Source organism: Rattus norvegicus, chromosome 1, assembly GCF_036323735.1.
Source record: "Rattus norvegicus strain BN/NHsdMcwi chromosome 1, GRCr8, whole genome shotgun sequence".
Lineage (NCBI taxonomy): Eukaryota > Metazoa > Chordata > Mammalia > Rodentia > Muridae > Rattus > Rattus norvegicus.
Genome location: NC_086019.1, coordinates 191,509,257 through 191,534,561, shown reverse-complemented (window position 1 = coordinate 191,534,561; position 25,305 = coordinate 191,509,257). Strand labels below are relative to the sequence as shown.

Here is a 25,305-nt window from a genome sequence, read left to right as displayed (position 1 = left end):
AGTCCAACCCACAACAGACAACTCACACAGACTGAAAAGAGGAGCCAGGGGTTGGGGGTGTCTCATTGTAACACTCATTTTTATATAAATATTCGCAAGTCATGTTACAGAATAAGCCCCACTGGGGAAAAAGTCAACGTTATGGTTTTGTTAAACTGAGCCCTGCCTTCTAGTTAGGGCCCCAGCCTGGAAGTGCCTGCTGCTTTGGGAAGGCTGGGGCTGCTGCTGGGAGGCTGCTAAAGAAGCTGCCTGTGTTGCCCACCCCCTGAACCAACCCCCTTCTTTGGTGTGTGTTCATGGTGACCTTCTCTGGCCACCTCTCCCTCCCATAGTTTGGGACAGGTTACTGTGGAACAGGGCCCAGGAATCCTGGGGGCACTTGGAAATGGGGTGGTGGTTAGGAACTTAGCCATTAAGAGGTGGAATCTGAAGCTTAAAGGCTGAGCCTTTTTAGAGCTGTGGGCCACACAGGATAGGAACAAGTCTGGAGAGACCTGGGCTGACAGCCAGGTACAATTGCCCTTTCTTCTAGCTTAAATTCTAGGTCCCTTTCCCTGTTGGTCTACTTCCTTCTGGATCCTACATACCCAGGGTCAAGCCCTGGGATTCTGCCTGTCCTCTCCAGGCTCTTGCCCTGGGACACCCTACCCCTACAGAGAGGCCAGAGGCTAGGAACACAGCACCAGTCTGAGGATTTAATTAACCAGGAAGGGGATTATAGAGAGGGGCACCCCTGTAAAAATGTACAAAAGGTCTGGGGAATTTGTGGAAGGGGTGATAAATATGTACATGGAACCCCTATTCCTTTAGTTCCTCTTCCTCAGCCCTAAGAGGGCATGAGAACTTGGGTAGTAGGTAAAAGGGAGGGGGCACTTTGGCCTCTGGCTTAGTGAGCCCTTGGGGAGGCAGGCCAAGGGCCTAGAGGCCCTTAGAGGGGGCATTGGTGCACCTTAGGTCATGAGCCATAACCTCTGAAATGAACCCCTCATGTGTGCGCGCACGCATGCACGCACACACACACACACACACCTCTCTAGAGGCTTGTGACCCCTGTCCTCCCAGTGACCCCACAGTCCACGAGATACTTGCGGGGGGTTGGGGATTCTATACCTAGGTCCATGACTTCAGAGATGACCATGAAATTGTGACCTTTGCCTTCCAACCCTGGCTTAAAAACTTCAGCCCTAGGACTTTTGTCACAAGGTATGGGGAAAGGGGGTGGAGCTTTGCCCCTGCCCCTCACTTCTCCTCACCTGTCAGCCCGGGCTGGGCCAGGGGCCCTAGGTGGGGAACTGGGCCGGGGGGCGGGCACAAGAGGTGGTGGTGCTCCTAAAAGGGCTCCTGGTGGGGTCTTGCTGAGAAGGTGAGGGGTTCCTGGAGTTGCAGTAGGTGGTGGTGGAGGAGCCAAACGGCTGTATAGCAATGGATGAGCAGGGTCTAGACTATAGAGGCGGGCAGCAGCCATGGCCCCTGGTCCAGTCAACTCCTCACCTGCCTCATAGAAGCGTGGTGGCCTGGCCAGGCGTGGGGGCCCTGCCAACCAGGTTGGCTCTGGGAAGCCTGCACAGCGATCAGGCAGACTAGGGCCAAGAAAGGGGGGTGGCCGGGGCCTCTCCAAAAGCAAATGAAGACCTTGAGGCCCAGTGGTTGCAGCGGCGGCGGCGGCAGCAGCGGCAGCGGCAGCAGCGGCGGCGGCAGCGGCAGCAGCTGCAGCAGCAGCCTCTTCTTTCCGCTCTTCTTTTACCCGCACAGACTCTTTGGCTGGCCGCACTCCTTCCTCGCCAGCCCTGGCCTTAGGAGTAGCAGGAGAAACTCGAAGCTGAGGCCGTGAGAAAGGGAGGTCCCTGGTGGAGTGCAGAGAGCACAAGGGGAAAAATTGAAGGAATTCCTGTGGCTGACAGCACTGGAGTAGGTTAGATGGTAGTTATGTAGAGGATATATACCTGTCCTTCTCCTCCTTGGTGACAGAGGGCTCTCTTCGCTCCATAGGTCGCTCCTTATCTGAGCCCGGTGTCCGGGCAGTTTCAGGGGGTCGGACCCAAGCAGGAAAGGCAAGAGGACTGCGGTGCAGGCGGCCCCATGGGTCTGGTGGGGAGGCAAAGGCTGGTGGGGCTCCTGGGCTTTCTTTCTGGGCAAAGACGGCGCTGGAGTCTGAGTAGAAGGTAAAGTAGAAAGTGACAGGGGCTGGGGCGGATGGGGGGGGCACTCTACAGAGAGCATCACAGGCCCAGCTTGAGCCCATAGCCCCACTGTCACAGCTCCCACTCCTCATTTCCCATTCTACCCAGCACTCACTGAATGTGGGGCTGCCCAGGCCTCCAAAGGCCCCGTTGGAGAGAGCCGCCAAGGAAGCGAAGCTTGTGGGGCGCCCAAAGGGATCTGTGAGAGGAAAGGGGGACTGGTCAGGGCACAGGGCAAGCCAACTTTGAGCAGGACCAAAGAAATGGTGGGGACGAGGTAAGTCAGTAAAGAAGCTGGAACACTTAGTGGCTTAGGTTTTTTGTTATCTTTGAAACAGGGTCTCACTATATAGTTCTGACAGGCCTGGAACTCACAGATATCCCCCTGCCTCTACCTCCCCACGTAGCGGGATTAAAGGTGTTATAACCAGCTCTTAGGGACTTAGCTTTAACAACCATGTACGGGGCATTTCTCGGGTCAGGCCAGACACTGCACAATGCTGTTAAACCTCTTTACAATCTCCTGAAGTAAAAAGGACCATTCCCATTGTCAAGTGATAAAACAGGCCCAGAGAGGTGAAATGACTTGCCCAAAGACATCTAGCTATAAAGTGGCACCATCAACTTGGGGCCTCTCTGATTTTAAAAGTCAAATTCTTATCTGTACCCCCATTCAAGACTCCTAAGACCTCTTAGCAGGTCTCAATTCTGTTAGCAAACTACTAGTCTGAAGACTTCTACTGGCTTCACCCTATCTGAAATACCTTTCTCAGGCTGACTCTAACTTCATACTTATCACAAATCTGTCAGAATTAGAATTAACTAGTTTACCTCTATGTGGGAACCTCATAGTCTTTGTAGCCAGAAAGTTGACCTGGGTTCAACTTATTTTTTCTTCCTTTCTTTTTTTTGGCCCCCCTTAAATCTCCCCAAGAGACTTTCAAGTCTCCTTGAGGGCAATGACCACACTCCCTCTTCAGACTGCATAGCCTTCCTTCTCCACTCTCCCAAGTGAAACGCTATCCTCTATCACTGGCTGTTTCAGAGATAGGAGTCCCACCGGCAGAGTGGGAACCATCCTGCCTTTCCATGATCATTCCACAGAAGAGGGAACCACATAGACAGTAGGGAGATTAACTGACTAAGGTCATAAAGTAAATAGAATCCTATCTACCCAACTTGAGTTGTCTCTTAGGTCTGGTTTCTATCTCTACCTCCTGTTAAGAACAGGGCATAGAAAGTCCAAAATTCTCTTGGGCTCTTACCAATGTGGGTACTGGGGCTCAGGAAGGGTCCATGGGCCCCAGGAGCTGTCGTGAAAGGATTGGCTGCAGCATGGACGGCTCCTGGGGCAGAGAAGTGGAAGATTCTGATGAGGACGAGTGACAGCAAGGTGGACATTGGGCTATAGGCTCTGGGAGGGCTAGCTAGACTCACCAGTCGCAGTGAAGAGGGAGGCCGGGTGGGAGAGCTCCTGCCCAGGGGGCAGGGCCCCATAGGGTCCCGGAAGGCAGGGTAGGAGGTCGTTCCGAAAGTCAAGCTTGTGGGAATCACCCTGCATGGGACATAGGGGGAGGGCCAGTGAGGAGCTAAGTCTGGTCTAGAATTTTTACCCTTTTTATACTGTTATTCTTAGATTATCCCTGGCTCTTAACTTTTACCACTAGCTTCCCTCCAAGAGCTGGCTGGCACCAAGGGAGACTTCAGTGCTTTCTACTACATCCTTTATAGCATCTTCTCTAACCATTCCAGTAACTAGACAGAGAACTCAGGTGCTATACAACAGTTCACCAGCAATGAGACAGGAGAAAAGGCTTGTTAAAATTTTCTGAGCTTTGTTGAAGGTTACTACCCAGAATACATACAACCCGACTCTCAGACCCACTCTCCCAAGCCCTCCAGCCCCAGTACCTTCATCTTTTCCTGGTGTCTCAGGATCATGTAAGCCACACGAACATGCATGGCACACCACTTTCCTGGTTTCTGTCGCCCCAGGATGACCAAAGGGAAAGGGAAGGAAAAATATTCACTCATCACCTATCCCAGGCCTGGCCCTGGGCCCAGCCTTGCTACACAGCATCCTCAATCATCATCCCTACAACTTAAGGCCTAAGGAAACTGAGGCTCAGAGAGATGAACTGTTTTGCCCAAGGTCCCATGGCCAGGTATATCTAAGCCCAGGCTATTGTTTTACACCTGGCTGCCTTCACATCTTGAGCTTATTTTTTCCCAAGCAGGATCCCACCAACCATAGCCAAACACCCTGAAACCATAGCCAGCCCCCAGCCTCATGCAGCCTGAGATCCTCACCAAACTCACCCTCAAAGGTGGCCGGAAATGATCAGGGATCTGGGGATGGTAAAGGAGAGATTGGAGGCGATTCAGACCTGTTTACTGACCCGAGTGTCAAATCTCTACAGTACTGTTCCCACAATTTCCCTGAGACTATGGCTCCCTCACACCATTCTTGGCAGTGTCACAATTCCTTTCCTATTCCCCCCCATACTCCCACTATAGGTATGGCTCCTTCTGTATTAGGTTTCTGAGCAAGATCCTAGGGTTGTGCCCTGTTGAGATGGCTAGGTAGGACAGGTTTCTCTACCAGAGAAGCAGTCTGTCCTCTAATGGTTCCATATACAGAAACCCTTTGGGTAGGGGCCTTCTAAGGGAGTCAGAAAACTTTAGTCTGCCCTTCAGGAAACTTGTCCTGTACTTTTTTCACAGTATTCTCAGAGCCCTGGGGTCTGAGACGTGTGAGGAGTAGGGGAAAGACTTTGGTCATGTTATAAAGGTTAAGTTTATCTTTCCATGGACAGGGCTTCCTGGTACGATGTTATTTGGGAAAAAATTTTGTGACTTGCATTTGAAAACCACTACAAGAAAGTCAGTCTTGCTAGAGATATAACTCAGTAGTACATGCATGTTTGAGGCCTTAGGTTTGATATCTAGTATCACACCAAACAAAAAAAACTAAAATACAAAGCTACTGCTCTATTAATTACTTCACTCTTGGGACAATGTCATCAACCTTCTATTCCCTGTTCCTGGTAAGACCTGTTATACAAAAGTTCTCTCTTTAGACACCTGAGGGTGGATTGTAGGGAAGAGCCAAGAACTCACCCTTCTCTAGTCAATTCTGCTCTCCCCTCAACATACCTTCCAACTCCCCCAGGACCTGCCCTACCCCCCCTCACCTGTGTCCCCTTCTGGGGGAGCCCGCTCAGCACTGGCCCCAGTCGTGGTGGCAGCTCAGGGTTCGTGTTCTGGGAAAGGGGAGTGTAGGGATCAGACAGGAGAGCCAGTACCAAGTTAAAAAAGATCTAGAACTAAGCTGGAATATGGGTCAGGAGAGGAATCACGGCTTTGCAAAAAACCTGGGTCCAGAAGGTAGAACAGGAAGCTAGAAACATTTTGGGGAATGGGAAGAAGGTATAGGGGTCCAGGATGTTTATAAGGAATAGGAAGTAATAGTTGTCTGGATTAGGAGCTCACCTTGGGCTGGAAGGCCCCCTGCAGGGAGCCAAAGGAGACAGCTGGTGGGAGACCCGGAGGGAGCCCGGGCACAGCGGGAGGGAAGGCCATGTACGGCTGTGGAGAGAAGGGCACTAGTCCAAGCAGGGAGTGGAGATGCATCCAGGTCTGGTCTACCCATTAGTTCTTTGGCCTCCACCCTAACACCCCCAAGGAGCTTTCCCAAGCTCAGGGCTCTTCCTGCTTTTGGAGCTGACGACTGGACTCCACTGATCCATACATTCCCACACATCACACACCCTCACACACTCACATTATGTCGGAAAAGGCCTTCCATCTTTCCTGGGTATTTCTCAAACTAGGGAAGAGAAGGGAAGAGTAAGCTGCCAGCCAGGGAGCCAGAGTCTTCCTTCCCCTGTAGGAGACACCTTCCCTTAGGCCTCTGAGCCTCAGCAGCAGCCCAAGGAGGAGCTCACCATGTGGCCGTGGGGAGGCAGCAGGCCCGGGGGGTAGGGAGTGAAGTGCTGGTGGGTGTGCTGGTGGGTGTGCTGGTGCTGGTGGTTGTGCTGGTGGAACTGGAAGGCCAGGGGCCGGGCTGAGCCCCCTGCTCCCACCACCTCAGGGCCACCCTGGGCATTCAGGTAGCGTGAGTTCAGGTCCTGGCCGATTAGGTCCTGCTCTGTGGGAGGGGAGGGGAAGAGGCTTTAATATCTGGCGCCACCAAGTCAGCCTCTTTGGGCCAAGGTGACTGGCCTTCCCTTTAGCCTTGAGCCACTCCCTCCACAGGCCCTTGGTTCCTGCTAAAGCCAACTAAGCCCATCCTTAGGGCCATTGGCCCCCCACCACTCCACCCTGCCAGGACCCCAAACTCACCAGAAAGGGCGTTAGCGGCTGAGGCCCCAGGGTGCCCTGGCACCTGCAGCAGAGGTGGGGGTGGGGGCAGGGTGGGGCCAGGGGAGACCAAGGAGGGGTGGTGGGGTGGTGGTGGTGGGCGCAACCCATGGGGAGGAAAGCTGTGGGAGGACAGAGGCAGGGGCAGTGAGGGCGTCGGGGGCCGGTGGGTGAGCTGCGCGGACGAGGAGGAGGCAGATGAGGAGGAGGAGGACGAAGAGGATGATGAGGGGGGAGGCTGAGCCACGGGAGGGGCCGGGGCCTTGGGGGGCGGCCGTGAAGAGCTGGGGAGAGAAGTGGGGAGATGAGTGAGGGGTGGGAGGTGCTAGCTCTAACAGGAGGTGGGTCAGAAGCCTGGGTGGTGATGTGGCCTTGGTTCTCCAACATGGGAGATGGTAGAACTTGGCCCCCAGGGACTCCCTGTAGAGAACCCAGTCTCAGGATGAGATGCCTCCCACACCCAGCAAACCCTTCTCCTCTTTAGATCTAATTTTCACAGAGATGCCTCTGTCATCTCTTGCCATATGACTTTCTATTTTCTGACTCAACCACAGTATAAAACAGAGCATTCATTTTGATGCTTAATTACAATGAGCCACCGGAGTTACCACCCTAAGATAGTAGAAGCAGTACCACATTATCCTGTCCTGCCACTCGGGTAGCCTGAACTCCATGCCCATCCTGCATGAACACCCTAGGTGACCTTGAGCAAGTCACTGCCCCTCTCTGAGCCTTAGTTTTCTCAATAACAACAATGATGATGAAGACAAACAACAACGAAGAGCCCATAACAGTAGTGCCATTAACTCCTAACCCTTAATGAGTACTTACTGTAGACCAACTGCTGGCATTGGCTCTATGAGTCAATGTAAGTCTCCAACATGTCGCATCACCTTCCCCAGCATTACTGTAGCCATGCAACCATCTGTACTACACCAATTCTCTTCTAGAATGTAACTCACTTTTTGTCTATTCTAAGTAGTAACGTGTGAAATCAGAAAGCTAAGATATTAACCATATTTTCCTAAAGCAGCTGACTTTGCCTATTTTACAGTTTACCAAGGCAGGACCTGAAATCATCCCATATTTTGCTAATGATATATATACACACTTTGGGAAACACTGCTTTCTCTCAGAATCAATCCTCAAAATAGCTTTCAGAAAGAGGTACTATTATTATTTCATCTCATAACAAAGAGAAAATTGAGGTTCAAAGAGGTCAAGCGACTTGTCAAAAATCACACATCCATTAAGTGGCCGGTCTGAATCCAGAGCTGGCTGACACTAAAGTCAGCATTATTAATTGTCAAGTTAGCACTTCCCAAAGTATGTTTCCAAGAACATTTCTGTAGCAGATGCACATCTCACAAAGCTCTTAACAGTATATACAGCTACAAAATGGCACAAATGGAACTGCCCTATACATGAATGTATAAAGGGCTTAGGGAAGTCCTGCAGTAATCTCTTTAAATTTATTTTACCCAGTGTCACTCAAACTTTCCAATCTCAGAATCCTCTCCCAAGTCAGACTCTTTCCATGTCCCAGTTATAGAATATAGCCCTTCCAGATGACATCGGACCCCTGTACGCTCACCTGCCAGTGCTGAGGTCCAGGCTGCTGCCATAAGGAGAAGTTCGGAGGCCGAAGGGTGAGACCCGAAGCTGCAGCTGGTGCTGGGGTGGGGGTGGCAGACTGGGGGTAGCTGGTAAGGGTGTAGGGGATGAGACGGGAGGCCGAGGGGCTGGTGGAGGTGGTGGATCCTTTGGGGGGAAAGGCACTAGCAGCGGGTCAGGCCCCGGGGGCTGCTCTTGGCTCCGCTCCAGGCCCGACACTTTAGGGACCACAGACAGTTTTGCTTCACAGTTCCCATTGAAGGTGCCATGAGGACCCGAGGCTGTGAGTGCAGGATGGCAGACATGCTTAGCAGAGGTTCATGCTCACCCATTTCTCCTTCATGCTTCCATCCCAGCCCTTAGGACCAACCTTTGCTGGTTGAGACCGTAAAGGAAGGGTCAAGGTCATCATCGGAGACCTGGGAGAGAAAGGCAGGGAAAGGTTAGGTTAGGGAAAGGCTTGTTTACTTCATCAGCCTAGCTATGATCTATTGGAATGCTGGCCTTAGGTGACTTTAAGAAGGAAGTGGGGGGGGGGGGCTGGGGATTTAGCTCAGTGGTAGGGCGCTTACCTAGGAAGCGCAAGGCCCTGGGTTCGGTCCCCAGCTCCGAAAAAAAGAATCAAAAAAAAAAAAAAAAAAAAAAGAAGGAAGTGGGGCCACTGAGGCCAAAATTCTGCCATTGCCAGAGATGGCATAGATGACAGCAGATCGAAGCAATGTCAATTAAGACTAACTGCTGGAGGCTGCAGAAATGGCTGAGTGGTTAGCACTGCTTGTTTCTGTTCAGAGGACCCAGGTTAGATTCCTAGCACCCATGTCATGTAGTTCACAACTGCCTATAACTCCAGTTTCAGGGGAAATTGATTCCTCTGGTCTCTGCGGTTATCTATACTCACTCATAGAGACACATGCATAATTAAAAAAATATTGTTTTGAGATAGAGTCTCAGTATGTAGCCTTGGCTGGTCAACTCAGAGACCTGCCTGCCTGTGCCCCCTGAGTGCTAGGATTAAGGGTGTAAATCATTATGCCTAGTCCTAATCAAATAAATTTTTAAAAAACCAGATGAACTAATACAAAACACTATTAACAAAAAAACCCAAAACCCCAAAAAACCAAAACAAAACAAAAAACCAAAACCAGAAACAAACCAAAACCAAAATGAAACAACAAACCAAAACCTTTAAATTGGTGATATTCTCAGAGCTGAAAAGTCCATGTAAAACACAGACGAAGATCTTTTGACAATGGTCCTCTAGTCTCCTGTGACAATTAGTTAAAATCAGATAGTGACCCCAGCTCCCTCCATATGTAGACTACGACCCTTTAGCTCACCTCAATCACTTTCTAAAAACTTTGAGAAGAAAAAGACAAACATCATGGTGTATAAATGTAGTTACTTATGGGAGTGAGGGGGTAGAACATTACCTTCCAGGGCACATTATTTCCCAACAATCACTAAAGAAACTGAAAGAGCTTTCCAGGATGAGCATCTGCACTGACCAACCATGGTCTGCTGTCCTCACTGCAAGACTCTAATGATACAAAAAATGCTGCTGGCCACAGGAAAGACCATTCAGTTCCAGACTCACTTTGGACTCCTGTAGAAAACTAGTAGAGGCTTAAATGGTTCAAGGTTACTGGATGAACTGACCTTTCAATTCTCTGATTACCGAGCCATGCTCATCATTAAAAACAATGGGTGTAGGGGTGGCATCATGTTTGGAGAGACAGATCAGCAGTTAAGAACCCTGGCTGCTCTCCCAGAAGACCCAGGTTGGACTCCTACCACCCACATGGAGGCTCACAACTGTCTGTAACTCTAGTTCCCAGGGATCTGATACTCTCTTCTGGCCTTCTCAGGCACTGAACACAGGTGATATGCAGGCATACATGCAGACAAGACACCCACATACAAAATTAAAAACAAAACAAACCCTCAAATCAAACCAAACCAACCAACAACCCAAACCAACCAATCAAACAAACAAAAAAACCCAAACCAACCAAACAGGGAAAAAACAAACAAACAAAACAAACAAAAACCACCAGGTCCAGCAAGATAGCTCAGCAGGTAAAAGCACTTGTGAAGCCTGATGACTTGAGTCCCACCCCATGTTGGAAGGAGAGAACTGACCCCTCAAAACACATGGACACTGTGGTCTCACCCCTCATCCCAACACCACCTCCTTCCTTCCCTTCCTCCTCAAAACTTAATTCTGGTTCAATACCATGAATCCCACTCAGGAAGGATGTCTGGTGATTGTAGGAGTTCTTTAAACTGCAGGCTGCTTGCTTAAACACCAGCAACAGCGCCCACCCGACAGTCCTAGCCCTACTCACCCTCTCATCCAGATCACTTTCTGCGTCACACTGAGAAGAAAAGAGAAAGACATGAGGAGATAGAAGTGGGAAGGGACCCACCAGGGAAGGGTAGGGCCATTACAGGTAGATAACACTTACTATATATCCAGCTTCCAGAGAGTGACGGGAGAAGGCCTGAGAAAGACCAGAGTCCAGAAGTAAGGGAGGCTGACAGACCAGGCAACTGTACAAAGCCACAACTCCCAGCCAGACATTCAAGGGCACTTAAAAACTACTCTCCATCACTTTTTCTAGTTTCTTTGTATTTCCCACCTCCATTGCCAATGATTTTACTATTTTCCTAATACACTAGGTTCTCAAATCTTAAATTTTATTCAAAACAACTTTTCATTTCTTTCCTCAGTAAACTTCTGACTACTTTGGGGCCCAAGACATTCTAGGGGGCTTTCCCTAACCGCAACCCGCTGCCCATCCCCCAGACAGAATGAGTGGCTTCCTCATGTGGGTTTCTGTAGCACTTTGCCTAGATCTCTCCCAGATCATTGCCTTGTACAGCTGCTCAAGCTAGTGTAGGTGTTTGTTTGCTGGCTATCTCTTTCCCCCTGGGCTGCCACCAGCTAGAGGAAAGGGCAGAGACATCTAACTTATTTATAATTCAACTAAGTGTCTTTGATGTGTCCCTTGAATTATCAGCATGTTTGTAGTATATACAGGACAAGCAAAAGCAAGTGAGTTTGACTGTAGTTAAGTCCTTAAGACCTGGACTGGAGAGGGGCTGCTGTTCAGTTTGTTCTGCCTGCCTTCCTCTTTGCTACTAGAAACTGGGATTCCTGTTTAGGATTGGTAGTTGTGATGCTCATACAAAGTCCATCTACATGAATGACATTCTGAGGAATTTTGAAGGACTGGGATCTGGGACAAGCTCACCTCTTTCCTTCTTCGCTTATTGGGCCATTTGCGGGGCCTATCCCCAGGGGGTCGACCAGGCTCACGGTCTGAGCTGTCCCCTGGCTCCCCAGTGGCCCCACTGGAGCCCCCCCTCTTCCGTTTCCCAGAATGCTTCAGCCGATGTTCCAGTCGTTCTGGGGGCTGAAGAGATGCATCCTTCTGTAGAAGAGGTGGTGGAAATATGGTTGGAGAAAGAAAAGCTCTCCAACTCTCTAAGGGTGACCAAGTTACTCAAATGCCTCTCAAGCAGGATAACCTAGGTAGTCCCCAGAGACTAGCTCTACCTCCTCCCACCCCAGGGTGGGGCAGAAGCCTGGCAAGAGGAGCCGGTTGCTCTGGTTTGGGGTGTCACCACTGCCCCCTCAATCCCATCCTCTCTAAGGGCTATCTCCTCCTCTCTGCCCTTCTGACCCTCCTCGCAAAGACCCCCAAATCCCATTAGGGCACACCTGCAAGGCCTCAAGGCTGGCAAAGCTAGCGATGGCAAAACCATCGATCAAGTCTTCCTCCTCTTCCTCCTCTTCAGGCTCCTCCTCGGCTTCTCCGTCGTCTGCGCCCCCCTCTTCCTCCTCCTCCTCTTCCTCTCCGCGGCTGCCCGAACCGGCAGGCCGCTTCCGAGCTCGCGGTCTCGGGGGTCGAGGCCTGGGTCGGGGCCGCCGCCGTCTTAGGCCCCCAGGCCGCTCTCCAGATGAAGCTGAGGACCAGGGACGGGCGGGCGGCGGCGGTGACGACGAGGATGAAGAGCCTCGCGGGGCAGCCAACAAGGCCCGGGGCGCGTCACCGCCTGGACCTCGGCGGCGCCGCTGCTCCCGATCACGGTCTCGCCGCGAGCAGCGTCTTCGTCGCCGCTCCCCTTCAGCTGCCCAGCCCGGGCCTGGGGCCGCGGCCGTCTCCATGGTGACGGCCCTCAGCGCCGCATCCGGAGGTGGCGGGGCCCGAAGCGGCCTGTCCACAGGCCCCGGGTCGTGAGCGCGGCGCTGGCGCTTGCACAGGGACAAGAGAGCTCCGGCTTCCTCTTTAAAACAGGATCCGCTGGCCCCTGGCTTGCCCCAAGGCCAAGGCCCAGAGAGCCGGCGCCGCCCCCGGGGCGACAAGCCTGAAGGCCCCCCCTATAGGGCTGGCGGGGCCGCGACGACTAAAACTGGGCGGCCGTCCCTTTAAGGCGAGGCCTCAAATTGTCCAGCCCCCGGCCCCTTTAAGACGACTCCACTGTGTCCGGCTGGTCTAGTGCGGTGGCGGCCCCGTGCCAGGGGTCGAGGCAAGTCTCCCAGAGGAAGAGGAAGGACCACCCCTTTAAAAGGGGCGGAAAGCTCGACCTCCCCTTTAAAAGTGTCTTAAGTCCTCCGGCTGAAAGAGGCCACCCCTTTAAAGAGTCCAGAGGCCTTCAAACAGCGAGCTGTTCCTTTGAAGAGATCGTAGTTAAGTTTCTAGCTCTTCACAAGCTGTCACTTCCCCTTTAAGATGAATTTAATGAACTTCTTGCGTGGGACAGGAGGTAGGAAAACTCCGCTTGTCCCAATTCTTCCAACAGGAGTTGTTTGTCAGCTTCGGCTGCTTTCCCCTTTAAGGCTGGCGTTGGAGTCGGCCGAGTTCGGTACCCACCCCTTTAAGGAGATTTAAAGAGGTCTACGCCTCTTGTAGCCTTGAAAGGTGCAAGGGGGCGGAGCCTGCCTTCCAAAGTCCCGGATGTGAGGCAACGGTGACGGATAGAGCTTCTCTCTCTGTCCTCCGACATAAAAGACTCTTCCTCCTTTCCTCCGTTCCTAACTGGCTTGTATATAGAAGGATCCGGAAAGGCCGCTGGGCAGCGAGGAACTCCACCGTATCCTCCTGTTGTCTTCTTGGGAGTCTTCGGCCTCTTCCCCACCAGAACTTCCCTGCCCCTCCTCCCTCTTCCTTCTCAGCCAACGCCTCCTTCCTCTCTCCGCCTCCTTCCCCCCCCCTCCGAGACTCAGGCGTTTATAGGTTGGCAAGTATACGTCAATGCAAAGGGCGGAGTCAAAGTCGCGGAAGTGCCGGATGTAACCGCCTTCAAATCTTGGATTGGGTTGTCAGGTTAGCCCCGCCCTCCCCAGGTCTTGTGACTGGACTGGTCCGAACTAGGTGTTTGGAGTGATCCCTTAGGCCACCCGCCTCTTCCTGCTCTTCGTTTATTGGCCATCTACTGACGGCGACAGGCGAGGCACTGGGAGGTGGTGCCTGGAGTAAGAGGAGGCGGACCACTGGTAGGCGTTAGGCTGTCCTAGGTGCGCTTCTGTGATGTGTAGGGTCTGCCTTTTGCCAGTTGGTATTTTGCGCAAGCGCAGGGCGCTAACGCCTTCTGCCCATCTTTGGGCGGATTGGTCAACGGTAGCGTCGGAGCATACCTAGTCAGCGGTAGGGCGGAGACCAAGCTCTTGTTCCTGCGGGGTTGGAGCGGTGGCCTTCACTTCCAGTGCTCAACAATAATAAACACTTTGCACTCGAGTGCGGATTACTCTCTCGCATTAATTCATTTGGTAATGAGTTCCGAGGTAAATATTTGCTATTCGATCCATTTTACTAAGGGTATCTGCTGTCAAACTGCCAGGATTCTAACTCCAGAGTGAAGGGCCTAGCCACTGTGCTACCTTCTGCAGCGCTTACGTTATACCGCTCTGATCTCTGATTTTTTAAAATGTATTATTATTGTGTAGGCATGAAATATGTGGAGGTGCGAGTGCCATTACATGCATGCTGAGACCAGAGGACAACTTTGTGGCGTTTTCAACATTTTCCTGGGTGTTGGGGATCGACTTCTGGTTACTATGCTCATCAGCTGAGCCACCTCACAGTCCCTGGCTGTTAATGTGGATGTTTCCTTGACAAACCTTGTTTTCTGGTTTATATAATAAGGTGATAAAATTCCCTAATAGGGCTTATGCTGGTCAAATATCTATGATAGATTGTCCTAAGTGGGTGATTACGGCATTTGGGAAGAATTAAAGACCATCTTGATCAAGGCCTTAATCTGGTCCAAAGCCTTTTACTTTCTATGATATAAATGAGTTGTGTATCCTTGGCATACCCGTATCACCCCATAAAAGAGTTCCCAAGAGTGTTATCTCTGAATTAGGGATGTAGCTCAGAGATAGTATATACAAGATTCTAGGTTTGATCCCCCAGCACTGCCAGGAGATGAGAGTGGGGTGGGCAATCTCCAGTGACCACTCCATTTCCTTTTTTTGCAACCCTTTTTTCTGATACTGCCCCCCACCTCTACTCCTTGGGTGAACAACATAAAAACATCAGCTAGTATAACTAATTGATCTCAAACTCTGCTGGAGACACAAAGGAGTCAGAAACATATATTGAAAACTTTATAGAAATATAGAGAAAAAAATACAATTGATTCAGAGATTTCTCCCCTCCCTAAAGGACGGATGGACAAACAGTTGGAGCTCCTAGAGGTGACAAGGGTGTTCCCTGTCTATCTCCTCCTCTAGGAGCAAGGCATCTAGCTCCTTCAGTCGTTCTTGCAGTAGAGATCCCACATCCTGGCTGGGTGCCAGATTGGGAGTAAGGGTTCTGCTGGCTGCAGTTCGGACCCCTCGTGATGGTCGCCGGGATCGAGGAAGGCTACTGTCCCGAAACTCTACTGCCCTTCGGAGCTTCCTAGAGCTGGTAAAAATCAGAGTTCCATTGCGCTCCTGTGGTTCCTCAAAGATGGTCTCAAAGGTCCTGGGTCAGGCAGAGAGAATCGATCTTTAGCAGGATTCTCCTCCCTGGTTCAAACAGCCCTCTCCTGCCCTCAGACCTTCCAAGTTCCTCACCTTCTGGCTGTGGGTGATTGGTAATTCTTATTGGTATAAATTTCTTCCAATGTGAACTCCTTCTTATTCAACCTGGAAACAGAGCAAAGGCACTGACTGGAAAGGCATAGGCAATACCTATGGGCTGATGAGAATTTTGGTTTCTGGGCCAGTCAGAAATGATAGTTGAAGTTCTAAGCACAAGCCATGTCCATGCCAAATTTAATCTTCCAGGTTCCTATGCTTCCTGAGAGGAGATAAAGCTATACTTCAGGAATGGGAATATTACCTGGTTGGTCAAGGGAGCTTCCTTCTATCTGAGCCTCTTACCTGATTGGTCGAGGCAGCCCCATTGGTGTAAGGTTTGGTTGTAGACGGACAGGTGTCCTCCGTATTCTGAATCTAGAAACCTTCCCCAGGGTCTGCAAAAATTGGGCAGAGGGTGAAAGAAAGGCATGGGCTGAGGCCTCAGCTGGCTCCTGTATCTATTCATTCATTACCTTCTTCTCTGGATCAGAAACCACCTTGTCTTTCGTCGCTCTTAACTCCTTCCCCTTTGTTGAACCTAATCTGTAGAGATGGTTAATAGTCAGGACAAGGGAATGCACAGCAACACACCTGTCTTCTGTCAGTGACTACTGAGCAAGGAGGCCAGGCTCAGCCTGAGGCCAGACTTCCAGAGGGGCTATTAAGAGCACTACCTGGGTTCGGCTGGCTCGCAGAAGAAGGAAGCAGAGGCATTGGCTGAACAAGATGTAGCAAGAGAAGGTGAGACTCCCACTCCTCCAAGAGGGAAGACCTCTTTCCGGAGACAGGGCCGAGGAGGTGGTGGGGTCCGGGCCATCTCCCCACAACCCACAGTATGTCTCCGAGGCCTGGACTGGCTTGACTGGGCTGGAACAGGAGGCCAGCTACCTGGGTCAGGGGGCCCTAGATCAGGGCAGGAATAGCTTCGTCCCAGAGGTAACTTAGGGACAGGTGCTGGGGAATTGCACTGAGTCCGCCACTGGCGGATAGGGGGCCGGGGGCTGACAGATGTCATTTTCTCAGTAGCCTTGGACTGCTCAGCCTCTGAGATGGCAATCTTCAACTCCAGTTTCATGGGAGGTGGAGGGGGTGGAGGCTGTGGCGCTTTGTTGGGTGTGAGGAAGATGTCAGCAAAGCTTTCAAGCTTCGATCGGACGGAACGGAAGAGGGGGGCCAAGCCCCAGGGACTGAGACGGGGGCGTAAAAGACTGGACGATGTTGGGGTCAGTGGGGTCTCCAGAGCAGGCTCTGCAGTTGAAGAAAGGAAAGAGTAATGGGGACATTCCTCACCCTCAGGTGATTAAAGCATCACCTCATAAGCCCCAGTCTCTTCCCCCAAACACTAATCTGTCTCTAGAGGAGTGAACCTGCCCCTAAAATGCTGTAATAGGATTGCCTAATGCCCTAAGCCCTGGATTTGATCCCTAGTCCTGTAAAGCAAAACCAGAACTCCTCAACCCCTGAGGCCCAGATCTCAGTTTTATATATCCCAGTCTGCCCTGGGAGCTAGCTAAGCCCCACCCATAGTTCTGCTCCTGATGTTTCAAGCTCACAGTGGCAACTCTTAAGTCTCATTCTTCTATTCAAGTCCTTACCCGGTACTGGGCTTTCTGGAGGATCTGCAGGCAGAGTGGACAGTTGAAATGGGGGTTCTAGGTCACTGGGTGTAGGCATTGGCTGACCAGCTTTTGTCACAGGCTCAGCTCTGGGGTGAAGGGAAAAGTAAGAGTTGGAGGTGCTTCCAAGTCCAGAGCCCTTCTACGACAGTGCTTCCCCTGGCTCCTAGGGCTCCTGAAGATGCCCTCAGCTTTGATAATCCCTTCCCCACCTTCTCACCTTTGTGCTGGGACAATGAGGTTGGGCTGATCTTCAGCAAAACCCTGTATATAAACAGGAGAGGTGTTTTGAAAAAGCAGGAAGCCATTTTTGGCTTCCCCAGCTCCTGTGTCCTAATTCATTCCCCAGATATCTGCTTGGTTGTACACAAGAGGCTTTTCTTATTTCCTTTATTTAAATAGTGTCTACCACATAAAATTTTGTTGTCATTGGGGTAGTGGCACATGCCTTTATCCCAGTTCTTGAAAAGCCTAGTCTACATAGCAAGTTCTAGGCCACCCAAGTCTATATATTGAGACCTTGTCTCCACAAAACAAACAAACAAACAAACAAAAACAGTTGTCTTGGCCTTTACAGAAATCCACCCCCAGCCCCAAGCTTGCCCTAGCTGGACCCAGATGTCTTCACTGTACTTTCTTATACCTCAACTGGTTGTCTGGCACTGGCAATGTCTTTCAGTACCACCACCAGGGTGGGCTGGGGGACCTGGTCTGTCTTTTGTGAAGGGCTCTCCTCTGGGCCGGGGGCCATCCTTGATCTCATCCTCGAGGTGGGTGAGGACTGGCGGATACGACTCAAGGGTTCTCTGCACAAATGCAGTGGGTCAGGAGGCCTAGAGAAAGAACGAGGTCAGTGGGCTCAACTATCTTCTTGGTTTATCCCCTTCCCTTTCACACTTGCCTGGCTTCCAAGGACCACTTGACCTGGTGGGATGGTAAAGTGGGTGACTGAGTGCAGACAGAATCCTGCTGATGGTTGTGATTCAGTAGGCTGGGGACGTCTGCTTTGTGTGCCAGGGGAACCTACAGGAGGAAGAGCTGTTAGAAGCAAGCAAAACTGGGTTCACTGCTATAATCCCAGCATTTGTAAGGCCAACACAAGAGGATTGCTGAGTTCTAGGTCAGCTTGGGCTAAAAGGTGAGACCCTGTCTCAGTAAAACAAAACAACAACAAAAACTAGAATGGCTGGACAGGGTCTTCTGTGTCTCACTATGTCCTTAGCCACAAAGGTGAGAGAGATTTTAGCTAGAATACACTCAGATTCATAGAGGAGATGATTTGGTCTTAATTAAGGGTGAGATGTTAGTCAGGATCTACAGGTGTAGAAAGTAATCTACTCTTCTCCCCAGGCTCTGGAGAGACATAAAAGACAGCGTCATTTTCCTCATCTCTGCCTTGTGGCCAAAGGCACCACAGCATGATTCCCAAGAGGACAGAGAAGTGGCAATTTTGGATTTTTGGTTTCTTTAAAAAAAAAAACATACACAAATATTTTGTTTTTGTTTTAATCCCAGGTGTGGAATATGGGGCTGCTTTAGATTGTCCACAGCCGCTCACTATGGTTTGCCTCCAGCAGGGATGTAATTTTGTCAGCTGCAGATAGTTTCTGCAGTTGTGTGACATTTGGAATTCTGGGGACTTTCAGAGGACATATAAATGCTAATGCCCCCAGGAGTGGGTGGGCTGTTTGTTGACTGGATGTTTGTTATTGTTCACAGGAAGAAATTAGGTATCCTGATGGCGAAGATCAAACTTGCCCCGAGGAACTCAACACCTCTAATCAGCAGAAAGTAGTCTACCCCTGCCTTTATTCCGGGATCTCTTTCTTTCCTCTCTATCCTTTTTCTCTTTTATCTAGTGTCAGGGGGTTGGTAGGATGGAAGAAAGAACCCAAAAGAGAACTATAACAGCGTAGTCAGAAGAGTTTTTCATACTCAGTAGGATGCAGTTGGTGGAAGGGGTGATTGGATGGACACACGAATTCCCCCAAACCATGAAGTCTTGCATTACGGAGGCTGCTTTGAAGGCTGGTTTAATGGAGCAGGTCTGACTTGAGTGCTAAGCCAGGGCAGGGATGGAGGATAGGGAAGGGGGAGTGGTCTTTCACTTAAAGGGCTCACCCTGTTTGTAGCCATGACATCTTCTAGCACCACGGCCAGGACCCTCCGAGAGGCCTTTTCCAGGGATGAAGGGCTCCCCAAAGGCTGCAGCCTCGGTCTTTTCGGGCTCCTGGCTTCCCATAATGCTCGAGCTAGAGGCTGACGGCACAGGCTTGGCTGTGTAGAAGGGCTGGAGGGTGAGAGAAGTAGAAGACAGTTGCCGGAACCTGTTGTTGGCTCTTGTGATCGGGTACAGCCGTCAGCATCCCGGTCTCCCGAGCTCAAGTCAGGCGGGCGGGGTACGCTCTCACCTGGAGTCCCCAGGCAAATCCATGGGGGAAGCGGCGGTTCCGGGGAGTCCCTGGGGGATCCCAGGCTGAGGCCTGGGGTAAGTTGGGGAGCGAGGGAGTGGGGAGTGAGAGCCAGCTCCTCCCCCGGGACTCCGCCCTTCATAGTCCGCCTGCGGCTCCCGGCAGGGCACAGGCCCTTCCTCCAAGGGCGCCCCCGACCGGCCGCTCAGAGCCGGGTCCTCCCGTTGCAGCCGCCTTGATCACTCGGGCCCTGCCTGGCACCTGCCGCGAGACTGGATTGCGGAGGTTACAGCTCTCCACAGGTCGAGCCTCCTGGGACCTTTGTCCCTGTAGATGCCTCCCTGAGGTTCTCTGGGATCCGGTGGGATCCCGGTCCTGAGAGGCTTCCGTTTCCGCTAGATTCCTGTGTGGTCCTTGCCCCACCAAGCAAGAGCTCCAAAAGAATCACTCCACATACTAACAGCCCTCCCTCCTACCAGATCGCCTAAATTGGATCTCTGAGGAAAGAATCCTACTGCACGGTTCTTCCAATCAGAAGCCGCGCGACTCCCCTCCTCCCACTGTGAGCTTCGGCTTAACGAAGTTCCCCGGGGGGAGGCCTAAACTCATCACCGAACTCAGTCCGGATCCTGGGGTATAAACTGTCAAACTGGTAGACCATTCACTCCAGTCCCAGAAGGTCCAGCCCACCGGTAACATCCCACCCCAAACCCCCGCCCTACTTGGATCCCCGCCCCGCGTTCTCGGGCGCCCCGGACCAGTTAGTTGGCTCAAACCTTTTCTTCGCCCGCCTCCCTGCCCTCTCTCCAGCCCGGTCCCCCCCACCCCTCCCCTCCCCCGCGTCGCTCACCGCAGCTTTCCAAGGATCCGGGGTTTTCAACAGCTCCCACCTCCGGCTTCTTTAAAGCCAGCCTTACACAGCGCTGTCCAACCGTCAGAGGCCTTTTTCTCTGTGTCTTAGGCACCGCCCAATCACCGGTCCCGGTCTTCCGGGGTTAGGAGAAACTACGTGAAATCTCCTGCCGGCCATACTACCTAGGGGCAAAGAAGCTAAATTGGTACTGCACCGCCATTATAATTGAGGGCAGCCCGGTTTTAGCTCTAATCGACCGAAAAACACTATGCCAGGTTTCTTGATATATCTGGACAAGTGTAGGGAAGCTAAAGTTTCTCTACCTAACGTATTTTTTTCTTGTTCCTACGCCAGTGAATATCGATTAAATGCTCAGGACTTGGTAATTTCCCATTCTCTTAGGTTAGGTTCCTCAGGATTGAGGCTACGGGGGTCGGGATGGCAGGACGGAAAATCTGAAGATCCCAAGCCTGATGTGGCCTCTAGCTTCCTGTTCAGTTTCTGGAGAGACTGGGAATAGCTTAAGTGGTGAGACGGCTGGGTGCGGTGAGCTTTATTCACTAGCGTTTCTCCTTCCTCCTTTCTTCCTAGGTAGTGTCTGCAGGCCACTCAGAAGGCGACCAATAGAACCAACCTGGGGTTGCTCCGTGGCGCGGGTTCAGTGTCTTTCCTGTTCTGGGCTGAAGTATCTCTTGGAAGAGGAGCATCCTCTGCAGGGTGTCAGGTAGTCTTTAGGAACTGAGTAATAAGGAGTAGAATTCTAATGCTTGGAGAGCCGGCACCAATGGACCCTTTGTTAGGAGCTGGACTGTGGTGTGGAGGAAGTCATTTACTGGCATTTTGCACACGGTGCACTGTGAATGTGCACCTAACTGAGGCTCCTAACTTCCCTAGAATTATCTGTCATCCCTCCCCTTCTCTCTTTGTGTTGATGTTGGTATGTAGAGGCCAGAAACCATTGGTGGGTGTCTTCCTCAATCGCTCTTTTTAAAGAAAAAAAAAAATTACTTTTTAAAAAAGTATGTTTTTTCAGATCTTTGTGAGTTTGAGGTCAGCCTGGTGTACAGACTTAGTTCCAGGACAGCCAAGAACCCTGTCTCCAAAAACAAAACAAAAACCAAACCAAACAAACAATAAAACAAGTATGTTTGTTGCCGAGTGGTGGTGGGATAAACCTTTAATCCCAGCACTCAGGAAGCAGAGACAGGTGAATCTCTGAGTTCAAAGCCAGCCTAGTCTACAGAGCTAGTTCTAGGACAGCACAGGCTACACAAAGAAACTCTGTCTGGAAAAACATACAAAGAGGTATGTTTATTTGTGTGTTGTATTATTATTAAGGGCTCTCTAACAGAACATACATATATGGGACTTATTAGAATGGCTTTCAGGTTGTGGTTCTAGCAGTCCAGCAATGACCGTCTCCTGACAGAACGAACGGCCAAGGATCAGGTGGTTGTTCAGTTCAGAAGACTGGATGTCTCCGCAGTCCCATCTGGTGCTGGAGCCCCAGGGAAGTCCTAGAGAGCTGCTGGTCTTCAGTCTGTGTTAGAATCCAGAAGTAGGTTCTAACATCAGTGAAGGGATGGCTCAGGAACAGGACAGATGAAGTCCTTCTCCCGTGTCCTTTTATGTAGGCTGCCACTAGAAGGAGTGGCCCAGATGGAGGGAGTCTTATAACTCAATGTAACCAAGAAAAAATCCCTTAAAAGAGGTTGTTGTTGTTTGGAGACATGCCTGGCTTGGGTTTTAGTTAGTTCTAAATGTAGTCAGGTTGATAACCAAGATTAGCCATCCCGTGTGCCATTATGTATATAGGGGCATGTATGTGTCATTGCGCATGTATGGAGATCAGAAGACAACATGTAAGAGTTGTTTCTCTCCTACCATGTGGGTCCCAGGGAGAAGACTCAGGTTGTCAGGCTTGGTGGCAAGCACATTTACTCACTGAGCTGTCTCCTTCAAGGTGACAAAATGTTAATGAGTGAGGAACTTGATTTTTCAGCAAAGGGTGAAAAAGATGGTCCCACACTGGCAGTGGTGGTGCACTGCTTTAGCTCCAGCACTTGGGAAGCAGAGGCAGGGGAATAGAGTCTGAGGACAGCCTGGGCTACACAGCGAAACCGTGTCTCAGAACAAAAAAGATTTATGACATATTTTTTTCCTTTTTTTTTTTTCCCCGGAGCTGGGGACCGAACCCAGGGCCTTACACTTGCTAGGCAAGCGGTCTACCACTGAGCTAAATCCCCAACCCCGACATATTTTTGTTAAATACACTTTAGAGCTGGGGAGATAGCTATCTCAGTGGTGAGAACACCTGCAGCCCTTGCAGAGGACCTATGTTGGATCCCCAGTGCCTACATGGTTGCTTACAACGCTCTGTAACTTTGAGTTCCAGGGGATCTGGTGCTGTCTTCTACCCTCTGTACTAGACATTCTTGGGCACACACATACACATGGGCAAAACAGACGTGTAAAGAAAAGCACACTTTTAAAAGTATACTTTTGAGGAATTAAGTTTTTTGGCAATTTCACATGTATATAATGCATTCTGGCTACTGTCTCCCTAATCCTCTTACATCTTCTCCCACACTTAACTGGTCCTTTGTACCTGTCACTTTCTCAGTGACTCTCGAAGCCCTTCTATGCCAGGCTATTCCGGGCCCATTTTTTTTTAAAATTTATTTATTTCATGTGAATACCCTGTTGCTATCTTCAGACACACCAGAAGAGGGCATCAGATCCCATTACAGATGGCTGTGAGCCACCATGTGGTTGCTGGGAATTGAACTCAGGACCTCTGGAAGAGCAGTCAGTGCTCTTAACCACTGAGCCATCTCTCCAGCCCTCCAGGCCCATTCTTTTTTTTTTTTTTTGGTTCTTTTTTTTGGAGCTGGGGACCGAACCCAGGGCCTTGTGCTTCCTAGGTAAGCGCTCTACCACTGAGCTAAATCCTCAGCCCCCCTCCAGGCCCATTCTTGTGCAGGACAAATACACCTTCCTAAGGAAGAGTTTCCTTTGTTAGCAGCACAGACCTAAGTACTCACTTTTCATGAATGTTAGCTGAAAAAACACACACAGAGGAGAAAAACCCACACAAAACTCCAGTCGTTGTAGTCATACAAAGACGATGGCATGGAGGCAAGCAACTATTTTGCCAAATTTGTCCTGTTTGCATAATGAAAGCTCCAAGGGAGAAAGGAGATGCAGATGTTTTTGTCTGTTTGTTTTGGACAGAATCTCATGTAGCCCAGGCTGGCCCTAAATTTGGCATGTAGTGAAAGTTGACCTTGACTTGCTGATTTTCTCCATCTCCCGTTCAAATGCTAGGATTACAGGCATGTGCCACCAGAGCCTGGGAGACAGCGCCTAGCTGTGGAGCTATATTAGCCAGGGTTCTCTAGAAGAACAGAACTGATGAGTGAATGTCTATGCAGTGGCTATTCTTGGCTGTCAATTACATCTGTAATTAACTAAACCCCCCAAATGGAGGGGCATACCTACCTGTGAGGGATTTTTGTTGAATCTGAAGTTGAAAGATGTACTTCTAATCCAGATATTTGAAATAGGTCGATGCACTTTTAATCCAGATCTTTTGAGCTTTGAAAATCCACTTCTAATCTGGGCCATGCCGTCTGCTAGAAAACTATATATGGACAAGGAAGAAGGAAGCTTGCTCTCTTTGCCTGTTTGCTCTAGCCTCACTAACAAATCTATTCTTTCATTGGCACTAGAGCCTACTTCTTAGGAATTCTGGTGTCTACTGCAGACCTGCTGAGACATCCAGCCTCCATAATTACTGGATTCTTGGACCTTCTATTCATAGGCAGTCATTGTTGGATTAGCTGGGACCACAGCCTGCAAGTTATTCATACATATTCATTCTATAAAGATGTACAAGATTATATGTTCGTATAGTACATATTCATCCTATAAGCTGTTTCTCTGGAGAACCCGAATACAGTCTTTGTATATAGAAAGAGGATTTATTAAAACAGCAATGACTGTCATAACAGAAGGTTGAAGAATCCAGTAGTTGCTCAGAGCTGGATGTCTCTGCTAATTTCATTTAGTGTCCACAGTATTCACAGTGTTCAGTCGAAATTAGGTTCTATTTTGGATACTGCTAGATAACATCTCGCTGTACATTTTATTTTGATAATACGATCATCTATTGATGGGCCCTAGGTTGACTCCGTCTTCTTCTGTTTCACATAATGCTGCTAAGGACATAGATATAAGGATCCTTCCGAGATTCTGTATCCAGCTCCCCTCCCCCACTCCAAAGGCTCTCCCTGTTTGTCCCAAGATGGCCTTGACTCAAGATTTTCCTGTCTCAGCCTCCAGAATGCTGTGATTACAGGCATGGGATACCATGTCCTGTTCTTGTGATGTATTCTCAGTAGAGGAATTTCAGGGTAGATGCCAGCAAAATGGTAGAGGAACCTCAGAGGGTAGTGGTACTTACTTATGGGACTGATGACCTAAGTTGGATCCCTGAATCCCACAAGGTAATAGAAAAGTTCTTCTATGTCTAACCCCCAAAACAAAACAAAACACACCAAAACACACCAAAACACACATGCATACACACATGTTGTAAAAATATAAAAAATAAAAATGTTTTCTTTTATTCCGCTCTAGGTCTAGCACTGCAGTGCCCCATATTGCCAGAAGCACACACCCCAGTTACGTGGTAGCCCAGTGTCTTGCCGCCACACATCTCTTACACTTAAAGTTAGTACAAGAAAGAACACACAACATGATAACCTCAGATCCAATCGATAAGATATAATTGCCCACCTAAACATACAAAGCCCTGTACACATCCATCCCTTAAGAACATTCATAACAACCTGTAAAGGTGCAGCGTGAAATCTTAACGTCAGCCTCCACGTTCTCTCTGGGCGGCTTCTCAGCCGTCACTCCTCCGTTTCCATCTCCTCCTCTTCCTACAAACTTTTCTCCTGCCCATCCTTCCTTCTTGTCCGATGACAGGCCTCGTTCTATCCTGTACCTGCCTCACCTGTATTTTACAAATTAAATGGGGAGAAGGTTCTGGTGAAGTCACCTGAGTCCTGAGTACATGACTAGGCAGCCTTCCTTGAGGCAGTGGAATTAAAAAACAAAAACAACAAAAAAACCAAAAACAACAAAAACCAAAATCACTTTAGAAAAAGAATCTCAGGGTAAGCCAGTA

General features: G+C 50.1%; 2 protein-coding genes across 4 annotated transcripts; both read right to left on the bottom strand.

The window, feature by feature from the left end:
• Positions 1-51: 51 nt before the first annotated feature.
• On the bottom strand, positions 52-14,414 carry Fbrs (fibrosin). 2 transcript variants are annotated; one of them, XM_001080034.7, is made up of 18 exons: positions 11,881-14,414; positions 11,411-11,590; positions 10,622-10,657; positions 10,502-10,531; positions 8,527-8,575; positions 8,137-8,437; positions 6,525-6,826; positions 6,128-6,330; positions 5,965-6,009; positions 5,673-5,768; positions 5,375-5,443; positions 4,500-4,529; positions 4,092-4,163; positions 3,618-3,735; positions 3,446-3,526; positions 2,296-2,379; positions 1,944-2,151; positions 52-1,844 (listed from the first exon to the last, which is right to left on the bottom strand). In XM_001080034.7, the coding sequence occupies exons 1-18, from the start codon at positions 12,325-12,327 to the stop codon at positions 1,250-1,252; spliced, it is 2,946 nt and encodes a 981-aa protein (XP_001080034.4). In that variant the 5' UTR covers positions 12,328-14,414; the 3' UTR covers positions 52-1,249. The 2 variants fall into 2 exon arrangements, with proteins under 2 accessions (XP_001080034.4, XP_006230436.1); XM_006230374.4 differs by lacking the exon at positions 5,965-6,009.
• A 342-nt stretch (positions 14,415-14,756) lies between these two features.
• On the bottom strand, positions 14,757-20,134 carry Prr14 (proline rich 14). Of its 2 annotated transcripts, none has more exons than NM_001401701.1 (12): positions 20,106-20,134; positions 19,256-19,327; positions 18,966-19,134; positions 17,746-17,867; positions 17,488-17,677; positions 17,065-17,108; positions 16,824-16,933; positions 15,903-16,476; positions 15,702-15,771; positions 15,532-15,623; positions 15,223-15,294; positions 14,757-15,130 (listed from the first exon to the last, which is right to left on the bottom strand). In NM_001401701.1, the coding sequence occupies exons 2-12, from the start codon at positions 19,276-19,278 to the stop codon at positions 14,854-14,856; spliced, it is 1,743 nt and encodes a 580-aa protein (NP_001388630.1). In that variant the 5' UTR covers positions 19,279-19,327; positions 20,106-20,134; the 3' UTR covers positions 14,757-14,853. The 2 variants fall into 2 exon arrangements, with proteins under 2 accessions (NP_001388630.1, XP_063130996.1); XM_063274926.1 differs by lacking the exon at positions 20,106-20,134 and adding an exon at positions 20,032-20,081.
• Positions 20,135-25,305: the final 5,171 nt, after the last annotated feature.

Coding starts and splice junctions, on each gene's coding strand:
- Prr14 (NM_001401701.1), bottom strand. CDS start 19,278: ATGGATTTGCCTGGGGACTCCAG. Junction 17,678..17,745: donor AAGTGGTCCTTGGAAGCCAG/GCAAGTGTGAAA, acceptor TTCTTTCTCTAG/GCCTCCTGACCCACTGCATT. Junction 15,624..15,701: donor TTTCTGATCCAGAGAAGAAG/GTAATGAATGAA, acceptor CAATTTTTGCAG/ACCCTGGGGAAGGTTTCTAG.
- Fbrs (XM_001080034.7), bottom strand. CDS start 12,327: ATGGAGACGGCCGCGGCCCCAGGCCCGGGCTGGGCAGCTGAAGGGGAG. Junction 10,532..10,621: donor CTCTGGAAGCTGGATATATA/GTAAGTGTTATC, acceptor TTTTCTTCTCAG/TGTGACGCAGAAAGTGATCT. Junction 4,164..4,499: donor ATTTCCGGCCACCTTTGAGG/GTGAGTTTGGTG, acceptor CTGGGGCGACAG/AAACCAGGAAAGTGGTGTGC.